Raw genomic sequence first — 18,610 nt, forward strand, 5'->3', positions numbered from 1 at the left:
GTATCCGCTGTGTATTTGATGTCAGGGACACGAGCCCCAGGATGTCACGGTCTAACAGAACAAGCAACAGATCAGATGGCATGACATCCGACTGGTAAACAGCCATATGGCGAACAAAAAGGTCTCCGTTTCTTCAACTTCCCTCTCTATGACTCTTCCCATTTCATGCCAGATATGTTTAGGAAAGGTGAGTGTACTCCAGGTGGCGGATTTTATTGTAATGTTGTGTACTGAATTTAACGCGGCGTGGAACTCATGATCAATTTGCCGTGTGGTTTTCACAGGTTAGGGAACCCGTGGTCTGTCCCAATCAACATGTCTTCTGCTCGAATTGCATGGACATGTGGCTTCGATCTCACTCATTCTGCCCAACATGCCGAACGTCGATAACGGCAGAGAAACCTTGCAAGAAGATTCTGGGTAAGATCATTAGTTATTTGTGTGTTAAAGAAATGAACCGTTGATTGTAAGAGCTTCCTTTTACACGGAAGAACAAACAACAATGGTATGCCATTATTGAACTCCAATACATCGCCGGCGTCCGTAAGGTCCTTGTAAACGGGCGTATAAAACATCCAGTAATTAAATGCTAGTAACTTTTCTTTTAAGCGAAATAATAAACAGTCTTTTTTAATTAGATTCCTAAAACGTGTGGTTTTATAATTCTTAATTTGTATACGCAGCGTGCTCTCCAAATCCATTTTCAAATGGACTTGCTTTTCTGGTCGAAAAACGTGTCGAGCAGCGAAACTTGGTTTGGGATAGTAATATGGGTAGTGTTCAGCGCATCTTAGGTGATGTGATACATAGAAAGTGGTTTATCAGAGTTTATCAGGTGGTGTTGGCTGATCCGGGTATTTTTTTACTCAAAGCTAAAGTCCTGCCCTATGACTCACAAGCACAATATGTCTCGGACTTGTGGGTCATTGACCGTCTGAAACGACGCATTTTTATCATATCTCTTTTGTGTGAGCCGCTTAACAAGGCTTTTATCATGTGACCCCTGTAACCTGTAGTCGATTTCAATAACAATTGTGCATAGCATTATCTATGCAGCTGGCCAATCACAGGCCTTGTTTATGTAACATGAGCTTTTCAGACCACAAAGGAAGTAGTTCCGTTGAATGGCAACCATTCTAACTCTTCACCACAAGCTGTCAGTTTTTCCATTGCGCAATATTTATGAACACTTCTTGTTCCCTTATATAGTCAGACGTACGTGTACGTATTAGAATAACAAAGTGTATTTCATATGCGCCCAGTTTCTTTGGCAACCATGGGTGACGTCTGCTATTTTTACCCTCCTCAGACAACCTCTCTGACCGCTCCGTCAATATTTTATCAATCTCCGTCTGCAATATTTGCCCAATCTAGAACAGTTTCCAACCTTTTTAAATTAAAATACTAAGGAAACATGTTTTGTATTTTGTATTTTTGTATCAGGGAGTATTGATTTGCCTGTGAATTCTGATGCCGTGACAAGAGCGGAGCTAAGACGGACCAGACTTGACTTAATTAGACGCGAATATGAGGTAAACATCGTGATGCACACGTGCAAACTGTGTTCTAGAACTTCTTTCAGTTTAATGCGATCTTTGGCCCCAGACAATGCAGAATATGCGAATTTGGGTCATTATTTTGCATACTTGGTGCCGTGCATTCTCTTTTAATCGCGTGATGGGATTGGATTCTGTTGGAAAGTGCTCTGTTCCTTATCCTTTGAGGTCAAGGTGTCCCTTGGCAAAAAATTTGTAGGAGAATATTCATGTGCATTCTGCTCCAAGAAAACCAGACAAAAAACTGAAAAATTGTCAGTGATATTAAGAAAGTTTATTAAATTATTGTCACTGAAACTCACGCCTTAAAAACTGAGTCATTTTTCAAGGGGCAAAATCCAGTTAATGACAAATTAAGGAGTGGTTCAATTATTGGATTTATTAAGTATTGAACTCAGATCTTTTATTGTTTTGCAATACACACACATCAAAGCAAGGGAGGAGCTCTTTTTATGTTTTGTATTAGTTGTCTTTGAATTGTCGGCAATGTCATGCAAGGACCCCCCGCAGGGAGAAATATTTTAAATATCCCATCATGTAGTTTGGCAGATCTTGCCAAATCTTTTAACCAAGTTTCGTAGTAATTGGTTAAATCATTATTTCCCGTTCAGGGCTCAAAACTTATCAGAAGCCCTTCCGTATATAGCACAACACATGCGTCATTGTGAACAAGACTATATTTAGCAACATGTTTTCCTTCTTTGGACACTGTAAACTTGGGTAGCAGTGCACACAACCTTAAATTTCTGTCCTTTATCAATTTTTTACCGTTGATATATAGTCAAGGAGGGTCAAGTCCTGCAGAAATGTGTGAATTATCAATTTTTATCAAAAGATCTTGTTGTACTGTAGGTAAAGATTGAATGGGAGACTTGATCGTCCTATTTGTGAACTGAATGTGTAAAACATCCTTGCAACAGCACAAAAGTTAACGAATGGCAAATTGAATCAAAGTGTCACTGCAGTAGCCCCCTCTGTGAAAATTACAAGGGTTCCTCCCTGCATTCTGTTGGGTGTACTAAGTGCATTTCCTTCCGTTTCCTATGGTTTTCTTGTGCAATTATTATAAGTGGTTTTGTCCTCACTGGGTTACATTCCTCCTGTAAGCCTGTTCTCGTCACAAACTTAGTTTTGCCTAGTATTTAAAGGACATGTTTTGCCTATACCAATTGAAAGTCATTTTTCCTCTACCTTAAAAAATGTTCTGCCCTTGCATACTGTATCAAGAATCATTTGAATCTATAAAAGGGCTTACCAAAGTTACATATTTACAGTCAACAAGCTTAACGTATAATTTATGCTAATGAAGGTTACAATATTAACCTATTTATTCCATTTATTAATTAGATCAAGATCATTTTTCAAAATTAATCATCAGTGAAAGTTATTTAAAATTTTGCCCTTTGAGAGTTTTTTTAGGAAATTCAAAAAAAATTGTAAGAATTAGGAGAAATGCTTCTTTGCATTGGCTCACCAAACATCAATTTTACATTATTTTTCACTTTGTTTTCCTTGATTTTTAACAAGGTCAAGCTCGCATCTGTTACACACCAACTTACAATAAGGTAAACATCCAATCTTCGTTGTAACACAAAAACTCTGAAAAGAGCAAAAATTAAATAATGACAAAGCCAGGAAATTGTAATTCTTGGACCAAAATTGTTTGCAAATGTTTTGATGGGCTGAAAATGCCTGTATAACTCTATGGAAGATAAAAAGACAAAATCGTGTGTTTGTAAAACAACTCTGCACCAAACAAACTTGTCACACATTTCATCGTGCACTCTCACCAACAAAGTGCAGAAAATTTTACATTGAAATTTGGGTTTTGAAAAGTATTTAACAGTGGTCTTTTAAAGGAAGAAATGGTTTCTGCAAATTTTTTGTTTGATTTGAGAATAAATTTGTAGGTTTATTGCATATATTGGAGGCGGCCTAATGGTTAGCGCGCTGGACTTTGGATCCAGCAGTCTGGGTTTGAGCCTGGCCAGCCTATTGTGTTATGTTTTTGGGCAGGCCACTTTACTCTCATAGTGCCTCTCTCAACCCAGGTTGATTAAGGGCCTGATTATATGGCGAATTTCAGCCCGGTCTGCCGGGCTGGAATTTTGTTGCTATTACAATTTCAGCCTGGGTTGAACACTTTTAAAACTGAATAACCACCACTGCGCATCTGTAAGCTCACTTTCAGCCCGGGCTAAAATTGAAAATGCGGTTACATGATGAGGTTTTTCAGCCCGTTTGCTAGCCTGCGAATACAGCCGCCTCTCATTCACGTCCCGCAACGAAGAGAGAGGCGGCTGTATTCGCAGGCTACCTGTTTGCCTGGGCTGAGATTTCCAGCCCGCTTTCAAAAACCGGGCTGGAACTTTCAGCCGGGATGAAACTATCTTTAATCGCGAATGTCTTTTTAAGAAGATTTGTTCTGGAAGTTTTTATAATACTTTTTTTTGTAGGATGAACTCAAATCCCTTCAAAACACAGTAGACCGACTAAAATCTGAAAACAAGCAGCTTCATGAAAAGATGATTGAAAGAGAAAGAACAATGGCTTCCATGGACTTTACAAACAGACACGGGAGCAAGGACGACGGTGCTAACAAACTAGACATTGATATGTTGGTGAAACTCACAACAAGGTTACAGAAAGCAAGCCACACTTATGAAAATCTTAGAGGGGATATGGATAAAATTAAAGAGGTACTTGCATATATTTGTGTTCTTTTTTCACAGTATGTTACAATTTTGTGTGTCTTCCTTGTGGTATCACAATTAATGAGTAATTTTTGACATCAATTGAATGATCAGGTTGTGCAATGTTTGGCCAGTTGGAAACCATGTTTGTCTTGTTGTGCATGTGTGCTTAAACTTTACCTTATGTTAGTTCTTTCTTAAAGTGCTACTATGATCAAATTTTTGATTTCCATTTTTTACATTGTCGTGAACAATTAGACTTTCTTACTCACCTTGCCAATTTTCAATCCATTACGACCATCAGAAGTCGTTTTATTTTAACGTTTATTTCCGATAATTTACGCCATTAATCAACCTTGTTCCAAGGTTTGGTTGCGAATAGGGAGAAAATGACGTCAAAGGCTAAAATACCTCACGGGTTGAAATTAGAATAACAATCAGCATAGAAAATTGCACGAAAAACAAGCCCAAAGTTTTTGTTGCTTTTCGCGTGAGTTTCAATACATATTGTTATTCTAATTTCAACCCGTGAGGTATTTTAGCCTTTGACGTCATTTTCTCCCTTTTCGCAACCAAGCCTTGGAACAAGGTTGATTAATGGCAGCCGTAAATTATCGGAAATAAACGTTAAAATAAAACGACTTCTGATGTTCGTAATGGATTGAAAATTGGCAAGGTGAGTAAGAAAGTCTTAAGTATTGTATAGGAAAATGTAAAAAAATGGAAATCAAAAATTTGATCATAGTAGCACTTTAGAGACCCTGCCAGGGGGGTCCCGTGTCGCTTGTCTAAATTTAAATATGTGCCATGTCGCTGTTTTATCGCCTTCATGTCGCTCGGTAATTAAATTGAAGGAAAATTGCTTTCTTGTCGGAATTTAGTTTTTTCCATAAGGGTTTTGTCGCAATTTTATTAGTATGCTGTCGCACTTTTGGGCCATGTCGCTTGTCGGAATTTACCCTGGCAGGGCCTCACTTTAACTTATCATCATGTAGTATGCTATTGACTTTGCTGATCCCACTGTAATATGCAGGACGTGTGTCACATATGAAACTAGTAAATGGCCTTGCGTACCTTGAGTCTATCTGTAGCTCAGTGGATAAAGTGCCTCCCCGGTGTTTAAAAGGTGACGTGGTGGGTTTAACTCCCGTTGGAGGAACATTACCTCTTTCTCATTTTTATTACTACTGAGCTTAAAATTTAGCATCATTCTTTACTTATCAAAACATCTTTTTGAACAAAAATGCCCCAGCTTATAACTTGAATTTTATGGTATGAAACTAAGAAAATGATTAAATATAACTTGTAAAATTCTATTTACAGGATAACAAGAGATTACATGAAGAAAACAAAAATCTTGTGAAAGAAAATTCTCGCCTTAGAGAAGACCCAAAGTTTTCCAAGTCCCCACAAAGGTACATGTGTTGCAATATTATTTCAATTTTGTGTTTCCTTGCCAACATGATTTAATAGAAATTATTATCTAAAAAAACAGTTATCAATTTATTAAAATCTTATTACTATCAAATATTATTGTTTGATATTTTCTGATCGTAAACTACATGTACAGTAATTGATAATAACATACACTTGAAGTGATCTGAGATTTATTGTTTAATATAGCTTTACAATTTTTCCTGATATTATCTCAATGTGCATCACATATGTCTGTTTTGTTGTAAATTGTGCATTGAGTTTAATTTAGGTTTACCCAGTAAAGGAGGAGAATTGACGGTGTGATTTAGCTTTATTTAGGTGGGAGGCGCAGCGGCCTAATGGTAAGCACCCTTGACTCTGAGTCGAACAGCCTGGATTCGAGCCCTGGTTGGGGCGCTGCACTGTGTTCTTGGGCAACCCCTTACAGTGCCTCTCTCCACTCAGGTGTATAAATGGGTACCAGCAGATATACTGCTGGGGGTAACCCTGCAATGGTCTAGCATCCCATCCAGGAGGGGAGTAGCAATATCCCTAGAGGCTTAATGCCATGTAAACTGGGATAAGCTCTGGCTGTATGGGCCACTTGGCTCGGACACAGACTTTACATTTAGTTTCATTCATATGGGGTCTGTCTGTGATTGACAGTTTCAATACAATTTATCTCTCTTTAGGTATAGTCACTATACAATGGCTGGTCTTCAGACAAAAGTAGGTCAGTATGAGCGTGAAGTTCAACAGCTTAAAAGAGCGCTGCTTAGGAGTGATAACTACATAGAGGACCTCTCAAGCAAGCTGGAGGTGACAACAGGACAGTCTGTGCCCAAACCTAAGAGGACCTATGTCAGGGCTAGCCCTGGGCCAAGTTCGTGCACAATAACAAGCATTTCAGAGGACAAAGATCCATCAGAGAATGGGACAGGTAGCAAAAGTACCGAGGTCCATGATGCAGAAAACTCAGACCCACCAGAGGAAGCAAGTCCCGCCAATGGCGACAATCAAAAGAAAAGATCTTCAACAGCAAGTGATTCTGAGAATGCCATCCCCAATTGTCACTCTCCAATCCTTGCGCCAGTGAACAATGAACGGTTCTCCATAGAAACAGCAACTTCTTTTGGAGATGAAAGGGCATCTGCTCTGAGCTCCCGGCGTAGCTCAGAGGTCAGTCTGTATGGTCAAGACTTGGAGATCCCCCCTGGACCACTAACAAGCTCACTAAACATTCTCGAGCCTGTGGAAGGGGAGGCCCTTGATCGACCCCCATCCAGAGGGGAGCTGTTGTTACTAGGCGACCCTTCCGCTGGGCGGCAAGAGAAGCCTCCACTAGAGGAAAACCTCAATATGTTCACGGCAAGTCGGCAACTCATTATGTTGAGCGAGCGGAGGTCGCGGCAAAGGGAGACAATGGATCCTATTAAATTACGAGATTTTAGTGAATGTTCACCAGGCAGCTCTGATGGAGGGAAGAGAAAATCACTGGACACAAAATCACTTGATTTTGATATGTTCACCAGTGCCGCCGATGAAGATTCACCCAGCAACTCTGCTTCACAAGAGTCTCCTCCTGCTTTCAATAGAGATGCTGAGATCGCTGATAGTGGCTCCCCTTGTTTCCATACTTTCTCTTTGGCTAAAATCAAGTCTGAAATTGAGCTGGGCCAAGAGGATGAGACTGCCGCTAAGAAACCAAGATTGGAAGGTGAAGAGTATCCAGATGTTGCAGAGAATGGCGAGCAAGGAAAATCTTAGAAGAACTACGTGTACAACATACTTTATGGCCTTATTCATGTGTAAGTGTCACCCTTCAACTTTCAGCGCTAGGTTTAAGGAGCTATGCCTTGATCCAGTTGCTATAGCAACTTATTTTGAAGTCATGCATTTCATTTTGTTTATTGATGAAAACTGTTTTCATTTTCACTTTACCGGTTTATAGTTTAACCCCAGTTTAATGAAGTGACAGGAGACCAGAAAAATGTGAACATTATATACATGTATAATGATACCAGGGTTTTGTTCTGTTCTGTTCTGTTCGACTGGGGTTCCAAAATATTGTGACACTGTAATGCTTTGAATTTCAAAAAAAAAATTTTGATTATCTTAGAAGCTCCAATCTATGGATTGTGTATTAGTTTTATTTGTAATAATAATCTGTCATTTTGATTCCATTTTGTCTCCGGACACTAAAATATTTGTTTTAAGTTATTAGTTTATATTTAGTTGTGTCACGACTGTACAGAGTCCTTTTAAAAACACTGACTGTATAGCATATAATCATAGTTGAATTTGACCAATCCCATTTTTGAGATGGATTTAGCTTTTTAGTGTAGAAACTATTTGATGGCTAAGAAATTTGATATTGTGAGATTATGTCGACACCTGCTAAAGGATAGGGTGCCAGCCCACTTAAAAATAGACTTCCTCAATCCTGGGAGAGCCCCTCATTGCTTTGTCAAGTCAGGGAGTAAAGACACATACTTTGTTCATGAGCACCAATAAAAGTCTATATATGCTCTAACGCACTAAATTCGATTTTTTAAACGTGATGTACAACACTTTTTAAAGGGACAGTATCAATCAGTGTCCTTTACATGCCACTGTTGTTGTTATCACAGAAAAATTTCACTCAAACGAGGACAAAAAATGAATCATTTAAATATTAAAGAATCTATTTTCAACTTTAAAACATGACATGCATTCTGATGAAAGTTTTCTCGCCAATGAATCGGCATCACAGTTGCCGGTAGCCCTTTTAAATGGGAGTAAATAAGACAAAGACAAACACCAAGTCTCAACTGAATAATCCAAGTACCATTTTTGTAATGAATAGAAAACTCTGACTCGGTGTTACCTGTGGTGTTACCTGTGGTGTCGTCAATTGTTAACTCTGTGTGGCTGTAGTTTTCAAATACTCTAATGCCTCATTTTCTATGGGTTTAGAATTCATGAAACTTGTGCATGGTCAGTAAAATTTCCACGATATTATGTACATGAAAGTCTACAAAAAATTAATAAAAATATGAAGCTTTCATTTCAAAGAACATAGTTTATTTCAAATAATGCATACATGTACAGTGTACACTTGACAACTTTCACCATGATCCTGTTTTTGTGTTATCACAAGTGAATCACATTTCCTTTTTGTTGGTTAGCTTTCATTGAATTTAAAACCCATGCAAAAATGAAAGGCATTAGGGTATTTTGATGGGCTTTTGTCATAGATCTAATTTTAAGATTAATTTTTGGTAGCTTGTAAATCCTTTCAAAGCCAGGGTTGCCAGCAAGATTGTCTTTTTGTTTATGTAAATTTTGATTACTTTGCCTTGTGAGAATAATTATCTGGTATTAAAGGTTTTGGCCCTGCAGCTTGATAATACAAAGGTGCATCATTGATTGACAGAAAAGTTACAAACTACAAAGTCACCAAATTATTATGGGAGGCACGGTGGCCTAGTGGCCAGTGTGTTGGACTCCGGATCGACAGTCTGGGTTTGACCACTGGCTGGGGGACTGCATTGTGTTCAAGGGTGAGGCACTTTACTCTCACAGTGCCCCTCAACCCAGGCGTACTGGGAAATTTAATGCTTGGGGTAACACTGCAATGGACTGACATCCCATCCAGGGGAAGTAGAAATACTTCTAGTAACTTAATGCTATGGAAACAGGGATAAACTCCGTTCTGATGGGCCACTAAGCTCAAATGCAGGCTTTATCTCTATCTAAGGCTTGCGAATGTTGACAATATGGGTACGCAATGCGTACAGAGGGCTGTGAAGCTGTAGCCCTTATGTGCTCCTTATTGTTGAATTTGAGTCACGAAAAATTAGTTCCAAACGAAAAAAAATCATACTCAATCTCACTCTGTGCTTGATTGCGTGTAATAATTAAAAGTATTTTTGTGACTGCAGCCCATTTTTACAGAATTATTTTGGGTGTTGCACGTTATTGTGCTCAAGGCCTTCAATATTGAATTTTTTAGGTTGGTATCTCTGTACTAACTATAGAAAGGTTTTAATTAGGAGAAATTCATCTTTTATAATGTTCGAATATGGATGTAATAAATTTCGCTCCGTTGCCCAACTAATCAAATGCCTGGAACAGGCTAGAGTATAGCAAATAGAAAAGTATTTTTGTAAATTTACTTGCAAAGGTCAATAAACTGGGAACTTAGTGTTTGAGTCCTTTGACAGACTATTAAGTTCGTAATTAACACTCTATACAATTCACATTGTATAGTCTTTAATTTTATGCAACGAAATTTTCACACGCACTCTTAATATATATTGAACTCATCAGAATCTGACTTTTTTTAGAATTTGATAATGATGAACCGCGATTCATCGAAACGTCATTTATTTTCGCTGATTTTTATTCTAAATTGTATAACGAAAGCCTCCGTTATTAGAATTTTTTAGAAAAAATACTTTAAGAAAAATAGTTCACTCTTTTTGTTTGTCCTCCTTCCTCAACTGGTAAAATATTGCATGTCATTTCTTCTCTAAGTTGTCACGATCGTGTGCAACTGTTTTCAGGGTAAACTCTGTGATCCTCTTCGATTTTCTTATGGTTGGATTTGTTATAAATGGTAACACTTAACCTTAAAGACCTTGCCGTTTGAGCTTTACTAACCAGATCTTTGGCTGACACAAACCAGAAAAAAATTTAATCTTCAGTTTTTGTTGTTGTTGTTGTCGCCGTCGTTGATTTTTATTTCGTTTTGAAAAACGTCTTTTTCGTTCATCAAATCTAAGTTATTCTAATAAGTGAATAAGTAACTTTATTTTTTGAGGGCCTCTCGGGGGGTGACATCAGGCTGTGACATGTTCCCTTGATCCCAACAATGTTTTCCTTGTGTTCCGATGTTCGCTGTTCCCTAAAATATGCTCTTGTTCCCGTGCTCCCAGTTTTATTTACCTTTTGTTCCCATGATCCCAAAAAGTTAATGGCCATGGTCCCTATGTTCTCTAAAACCCTCTAGGGAAGCCTCTTTTTTTGGTCGATAGCGCAGGGTGTGGTCGCCCATTGCCATAAGGTGATGTTACACGGGACAACTTGCAACAACGATTTTTCACGCAACAATGTTGCGCGAAAAATCGTTCACCGTGTAGCATGGTACCGGGGACGATATTTTGCGCAACATTTACTCGACAACACATAGCGAGTTTTTGAAACCAACTCAAAAACTCGCAACGCAAATGACGAATCTTCAGAAAGTTGACTCGTGTAACTAGTTCGCCGTCGATTTTTCGCGCAACACCTTCCCAGAATTCTGTTTAACATGGCCTGGACGCGCGCGCGAAATGTTGTCAGTTGGCGTTGGGCTGAAAATCGTCTCGTGTAACATGCATGTTGCCAAGTACATTTTGTACGATATTGCGCAAAACGTTCTAACGTTGACTCCTTTTAATAACATACCACGAAAAGTTGACGCGGTGTTGCGTGAAAAATCGTTGTTGCAAGTTGTCGTGTAACATCACCTATACTCCCCAGCCTGGAGCTCATGTAGAATACGCTCGACCATCAACATACTAAGCCTGTGTCTATGGAAACTAAGTTGGTCTTTGAGACCTAATGCCTCACACCTTTGATGCCCTTGTAATGTAGATCTTTTAGCTTCCATGCTTTAGATTTCATGGTCCATCTTTTTTCTCATGGTCAGGGATCGAGTGGGCTTGTCCCTTCCCACGAGGAGACGCGATGCGCAGTCACGCGGGGGCGCGCAAGAAAAATGAGGGATTACTCATAATCTACGTCAAAGTCCAAGACTACTAGTCTGTCTGTATTTTTAGCCGTAATAATTACAAGCAAATTTATCGACTGGCACGTGTTTGTAGCGCAGTGGCTGCCTCGTTCCAGGCGTCGATCGGCAAGTAGGAGGACGCCTGGGGACGAGACAGGCGCAGTGTTACTCCTGCCTTGCACCCCACTTGATTACACAGTCAAAAAATGACGAAAGTCCAAAAAGCTTCAGTTTGCATTTACCGGCCGTTTAAGTCGTTTACCTACCAGATGTCTCTTCATTTCTATTGCAATAAGATGAAAAAATGCATACCGGTACACAGAGAAACCAACGCCTGGGGAATAAAAATTCGCTCCGTGAAACCGCACCTGAACTAACACTACCTGTTATGTAAAAAAGTACTATGGAATCAGCATGCGCCAATGTGGGAGTTTTGCAATAAAGTATTATTAATGCTTTACTGCACGTGCGAAATTTGCACATTTGATTATAATTCATAATTTATATTTAGGCCATTTTATTCATTCATGCGCACCTCAGCCCATTTGCGATTTTAAATTTCGCAACCGTCTTTCAGTTTGCGTCAACTGAAACCGTTGGACAAAGTTAGAACTACTTCGCGTTACGTTTACCGATCTTCTGCCAACTTCAGGTAAACGAATTTGCTTTTAAAGGATGCAGCGAAGTTTGCTAACTTTGAGCAAGAACTCCGCTTTCTGGAACAAGCTTCTTAAAAGTTGTTCACTACCATGAAACCAAAACTTTGCTTGGCAGGTAAGAAAACTGTTCTTTGACGGCTTAATTTGCCCATGTGGTTCTCAGATCCGCCAGCATTTTAGCTTCTGAACTGAACCATTCCTAAGTGGTAGACGCAAACTTTGGAGGACAATATACATTTCTCTTATCTTTTTTCAAAAGATCTTTGGAGACTCTTTGGATACAGCTACCAAGTTCAAGTATGTGGCCACAGACAAGATAGGAAAGGCAATGAAAAACTTAATGCCCGTCTTAAAGAGGTAAGTTAAGAGGCGAATTTAGAACTCTTGTCTTATATATAAAATCACCAAAAAGATTAAGTTTTATTTGAGACTTTCTGAAACAAGACTATTTCTGAACATTTTTACTGACACTTTGAACGCTAATGACCGCGAAACTCTTAATATTATATACTCTGTCACCTTTCTTTGTATTTAAACTCGAAACTGCAACCGTTGTCTTTCTACTTGATAATTCACAGAGTCAAGAAATAAGTTACTACGAAACGTCGTAATTTACACTAATTTTCTTACCATAGTCAATTGTATTTCGAAATGTTCTCTTTTTAGAATTTAGTAACACGGCCAAGCTAATCTCAGAATTGTAATTAGGTCTCTACAGTAATTGAAAGCGCCAGCAAAACCCCACTCTTTCTACTCTTTAGGGCGTCATTTACTCATGTGGCTCTCAGAATCTTCAGCTTTTCAGCTATTGAACTGTACCATTCCTAAGTGGTAGCCGACAAACTTTGATGGATAATATACATTTATTTATTTTTATTATTTTTATTTTTTAGAAGAACTTTTGAAGACTCTTTGGATACAGCCACCGAGTTCAAATAAGCGGCCAAAGACAAGACAAAAAAGGCAATGAAAAACTGAATGCCCGCCTTATAGAGGTAACTTAAGAGCCGAATATAGAACTCTTGTCTTATAAAACCCCCAAATAGACTAAGTTTTATTTGAGACTTTAAAACAATACTATTTCTGAACATTTTTACTGACACTTTGAATTATGCCGCGAAACCTTTTTTTTATTCTTCCTTTTTTTATTTAAACTCGAAACTGCAACCTTCGTCTTTCTACTTTGATAATGGAGTCAAGATAACTCCAAAACGTCGAAGTGTAATTTTGCTTATTTTCTTACATAGTCAATTGTTTTTCGAAATGTTCTCTTATTAGAATTCAACACAATAACTCGGTAAAGCTAAGCTCAAAATTGTAACTGGGGCTCTACAGTAGTTGAAAGCGCAATCATAAACCCGATCTTTCTACCCTTTAGGGCGTCATTTACTCGTGTGGTTCTAAGAATCGTCAGCTTTTCAGCTACTGAACTGTACCATTCCTAATTAGCAGTCAACAATTTTGGTGGATAATAGATATTTCTCTTATTTTTTTCAGAAGATCTTTGGATACAGTCACCAAGATCAAGTATGTGGCCACAGAGTGAGACAAGACAGGAAAGGCATGCAATGAGAAACTTAATGCTCGCCTTAAAGAGGTAACTTAAGAGCCGAATATAGAACGTTTGTCTTATAAAATCCCCAAATAGATGTTTTATTTGAGACTTTAAAACAAGACTATTTCTGAAAATTTTTGCTGTATTTAAACTCGAAACTGCAACCGTTGTCTTTCTACTTGTTTCTGAATGGAGTCAAGATAACTACAAAACGTTGTAGTGTAATTTCGCTTATTTTCTTACATGGTCAAAATTGTGTTTCGAAATGTTCTCTCATTAGAACTCAACACAATAACTCGGCAGGTAATTGGGGCTCTACAGTAATTGAAAGCGTCCGCGAAATCCCGATCTTTCTACACTTTAGGGCGTCATTTACTCGTGTGCATGGTCTCTCTCAGAATCGTCAGCATTTCAGCTAGCCTACTGAACTGTACCATTCCTAAGTGGTAGCCGTCAAACTTTGATGGATAATATACATTTCTTATTTTTTTATTATTTTTTTTTTAGAAGACCTTTTGAAGACTCTTGGATACAGCCACCGAGTTCAAGTATGTGGCTACAGACAAGACAAGAAAGGCAATAAAAAACTGAACTGGCCCGCCTTATAGAGGTAACTTAAACCTTATTTGAGGCCATAGAACAAGACTATACTTCTGAAATTTTTTTACGTGTCTAAACAAAAACTTAGTAAAACTAATCTAAAAATAGTAACTAGTCTCTACAAGTAATTCATAGCACTAGTAAAAACCCGGCGCTATTTCTATTCTTTTAGTCCAGGGCGTTATTTAATCGTGTAGTTTTCAGAATCGTCCACATTTCAGCTACAGAACTGCTCTATATCTATGTGGTAGCTAAACTTCAAAGGACAACAAACATTTCTTTTATTAATTTTCTTTCTGTAGATCTTTGGATACAGTCACCAAGTTAAAGTATGTGGCCGGAGATAAGACAGGAACGCCAATGAAAAACTGAATGCCCGCCTTATAGAGGTAACTTAAGAGCTGAATTAAAAACTCTTACAAGTCTTATTATATAATTACCCGATAGATTATATTTTATGGGAATTTTACTGACGACCATTAGAAATAACCGGGGGGGGGAAAAATTTTTTGGGGGGGGATTTTTTTGAATGCTAATGACCGCAAATTACTCTGTCACCTTCGATTTGTATTTAAACTCGAAACTGCAACCGTTATCTTTCTAGTATTTCGGTCATTTTTATACTAGTCAGTTGTGTTTCAAAATGTTCACTTATTAGAGGGAATTTTAAGCGTATAAGCAAAACCCCGATCTTTCTACCGTTTAGGGCGTCATTTACTCGTGTGGTTCTCAGATTCGTCAGCATTTCAGCTATTGAACTGTACCATTCCTTATTTGGTAGCCGGCAATTTTTGGGTGGGCAATAAATATTTTAGGTTGGTGTTTTCTTGTTTGGGGGGGCCCCCTTCTTATTTTTCAGAAGCTCTTTGGATACAGTCCCAAAGTTCAAGCCGTGGTCACAGATAAGACAGGATCTGTGGAAAATGCCCCCCCTTACAGAGGTAAATTAATGGTTTAGAACTCTTCTCTCATATAATTACCAAAAAGCCTGGGATTCGCTTTCTTAAATCGAAACTGCAACCGTTATCTTTGTTGGGAGTAAAAGTTGCAAATTCAGCAAAACAACTTGGATTCATTTCTAAACAATCAATCCTCATAGTGTTTTCTTTGATCTTCCAGGTTGGGACACTGGTTGTTGACTGCGTGGATAATTTCTGTTACTAAGGTAACAACTCGTTTCCCGTAAAACTCCCAGATCATCAGACCAAAACTTTACGTGATCCCAAGCTGGGTGGAGGGTTTCGCGCGTTCCACTTGGTGCTTGTCTACTTGCATTGCTCCCGAGGAACGGTACAGTCGGCACGGACTCGGTATTATGTATCTGTCTGGTACCCATTGGTTAACCTATTTTTCATATATTGCTCGTAGGTATCACGAGTACCATACGAGTCAAATCAGGACTGCCCATGAGTTCTGAATGTTGAGTAGGGTGGGTCTCCTACCAGCAGGTAGTACTTCCCGCAGAATCGACCGGCTCTAACCCCCAGAGGACTGCCTGTATTCAAGCCGGGATTACATCTTCTGCAACCAAATATTTAAAAAAATGATCTAGGGTTTACGAGAGCGGGTTGTACTTCTTAGTGTTAAGGAACGGGTGGGATTCAAACCCACAACCTTCGGGTTACAGGTCCACTGCTCTACCATCTGAGCTTCAGAGCCATGATGGGAACAGCGCGTGAATGGTTCCCTGTTGATCCACTCATTTATGTGCCTGAGGATTATTCTAAATTAAAATACACTGTATATCCTAAACACTATAAGAGAATAGGGGCTTAGGTGGGATTCAAACCCACAACATTCGGTTCACAGGTTCACTGCTTTACCATCTGAGCTACAGTGCCATGATGGGAACAGCGCGTGAGTGAATCCTAGTTGATTCACTCATTTATGTGCCTGAGGATTATTCTAAACTAAGGAAAACTGTAAACCATGACCACTAAAACAAAACAGGGGCTTAGGTGGGCTTCATACCCACAACTTCGGGTAACAGGTCTACTGCTCTACCATCTGAGCTTCAGAGCCATGATGGGAACAGCGCGTGAGTGAATCCCAGTTGATTTACTCATGAATAGGCCAGTGGATGAAATGATTGTTTATAGTAAGTACAGCAATTATTCCACATTCGCTTGTTGTTGGCATTGAAACGACTATAAACCCGGTCGTCTCATATTCAACAATTTGCCCGTTTGTGGAATAATTGTTGAGTATACTAACTTGTTAGCTATCAATCACATTAGACAGGAAGAAGACCGTGGCTGCCCGCCAGACTGTCATGTAGGGTAAAGTATGAATATAAAGGGCTGAGTTGGTTCGATTCTGAGGGAAAAAAAACATTTGCAAATTCCAATTCGATCTGGATAGAGGACCCGCATGAAAACCAGCTACGGCTGATGTGGCTTCCTCTCTATTGCGGCCTTTGTTTCTTCCGTCTGACCTCATGGTACCGAGCCAGTGCCAGTGTGACTGCCATGCGAGTGCTTGTGAAGACATGAACCCCTGCCAGTGCTAACGCACGAACCTGAGCGTGTGCCTGTGTCCATTTGGTCAGAGAACGAACTGGCTTTATGTCAGTTGGACTGAAGTATCAAAATTAGAATTAAAAATACTAAGTATAGCTAAATAACACATGTAGATGAGATCAGATCGTTTTGTACGGGCTGCACTTTCTAGCGTAAAAGAAAGGTTGGGATTCGAACCCACAACCAGTTTCTAAACTAAAATATTCTGTACTGACCACTGAAAGAAATTCAGTGGCTAAGGTGGGATTCAAACTCACAAGCTTCAAGTTACAGGTCCACTGCTCTACCATCTAAGCTAAGAGCCACGATGGGAACAGCGCGTGAGTGATTCCCTGTTGATTCACTCATTTATATGCCTGGTGATGATTCTAGACTAAAAGACACTGCAAATCCTGACAACTAAAAAAAAAAACGGCTTAGGTAGGATTCGAAGGCGTTTGATCGCTTTAGTAAAACAATTATTCCACTCGCTCCTGTTGGACGTGAGATGATAATAGCCGGCCATCTCATATCCAACGCGCGCTTTTGTGGAATAATTGTTAAGTATACTAACTGGTTAGCTATTTATTACATTAGACAGGAAGAAGACCGAGGCTCAGACCGTTATGGGGATGACTGTCAAAGTATGGCCATGTGTGTGTGTGTGTGTGTGTGTGTGTGTGTGTGGGGGGGGGAGGGCATATAGGGTAAAATAAAAATCTAGAATTATATCTAAATAATGGTCATGTATCACTGTGTAAAGTTATGATGTAGGGCTATTTATGACAATGTATGGCTATGTAACTCGTGTATAACTATATATAATGTTCATGTAAGACTTTGTAAGGTCATGTATGATTATGTAGGGCTATTCATGGTATGGCGGTTATGATTCGTGCCTTCCAAATCAGTGTGTCAATTTGATTTCAAAACCCGCGCGGGTGTGTAAATGCTTATGTATTCTTCTTTGTTTCTTTCTTGTTCTTTTTTGGAGATTTTTTTCAGGCCTCACAGGTTCAGGAAACTAGTATCCTTTATTTTATTTTACAATTTTGTTTTCTCGCTTTTAATATTGCGATTTTATTCATTTCATAGTTTGTTGCCGCTGTTGTTGTTTGCCATGAATTGTAATAACTAAATAAATCACATTGACATGCAAAGGGAGGAGGGTGGTGTACAAATATTACATTCATTAGGGTAGATAAATAGGAATTTTTCTTTCCAAGATAAGGTCCATTTCGGCTCAGCTCACTTGCTATGATAAATAATCATAACACATTCGAAAAATGTTGGAAACATCTTCGGCAGCGTCCGTCCGTACATCAGATACCGAACATCTCAGAATACTTTCGAAAAACGTCGAAAACATCTTCGATATTCCGGTTCCTTTGACTTCGAAAAGCTTCGGACATCTTCGACACCATCTGTACATCGTATACCGAACATCTTCGAACATCTCAGAATTTATTTAAGACCGTGAGAAACATGAATAACTCTGTAAGGTTATGTTGGGCTATGACAATGAATGGTTATGTAACCGTAGTGTATAAAGACTCTGTAAGGACATGTATCACTATGCTATGTATGATTATGTAGGTCTATTTATGGTATAGTGGTTATGATTCTCGCCTTCCAAATCAGTGTGCAAATTCGTCATCAAAACCACGGGTGTGTACATGCTTTTGTTTTCTTCTTTGTTTTTTTTTTCTTGTTCTTTTTTGGAGATTTTTTTCAGATCTCACAAGGTTCAGGAATCTGGTATCCTTTATTTTACTTTACAATTTTGTTTTCTCACTTTTATTGTTGTATTTTTATTCATTATATAGTTTGCTGCCGCTGTTGTTGTTGTTTGCCATGAATTGTAATAATTAAATAAAG

At 38.8% G+C, this 18,610-nt stretch overlaps 1 protein-coding gene across 1 annotated transcript; it reads left to right on the plus strand.

The window, feature by feature from the left end:
* Positions 1–46: 46 nt before the first annotated feature.
* LOC144653702 (uncharacterized) lies at positions 47–9,855 on the plus strand. Its single transcript, XM_078513762.1, has 6 exons — positions 47–187; positions 285–420; positions 1,444–1,532; positions 4,013–4,255; positions 5,573–5,664; positions 6,358–9,855. The coding sequence occupies exons 1-6, from the start codon at positions 107–109 to the stop codon at positions 7,430–7,432; spliced, it is 1,716 nt and encodes a 571-aa protein (XP_078369888.1). The 5' UTR covers positions 47–106; the 3' UTR covers positions 7,433–9,855.
* The last annotated feature ends 8,755 nt before the right edge of the window (positions 9,856–18,610 follow it).

Source organism: Oculina patagonica, chromosome 5, assembly GCF_052425735.1.
Source record: "Oculina patagonica isolate OP01 chromosome 5, crgOcupat, whole genome shotgun sequence".
Taxonomy (NCBI): domain Eukaryota; kingdom Metazoa; phylum Cnidaria; class Anthozoa; order Scleractinia; family Oculinidae; genus Oculina; species Oculina patagonica.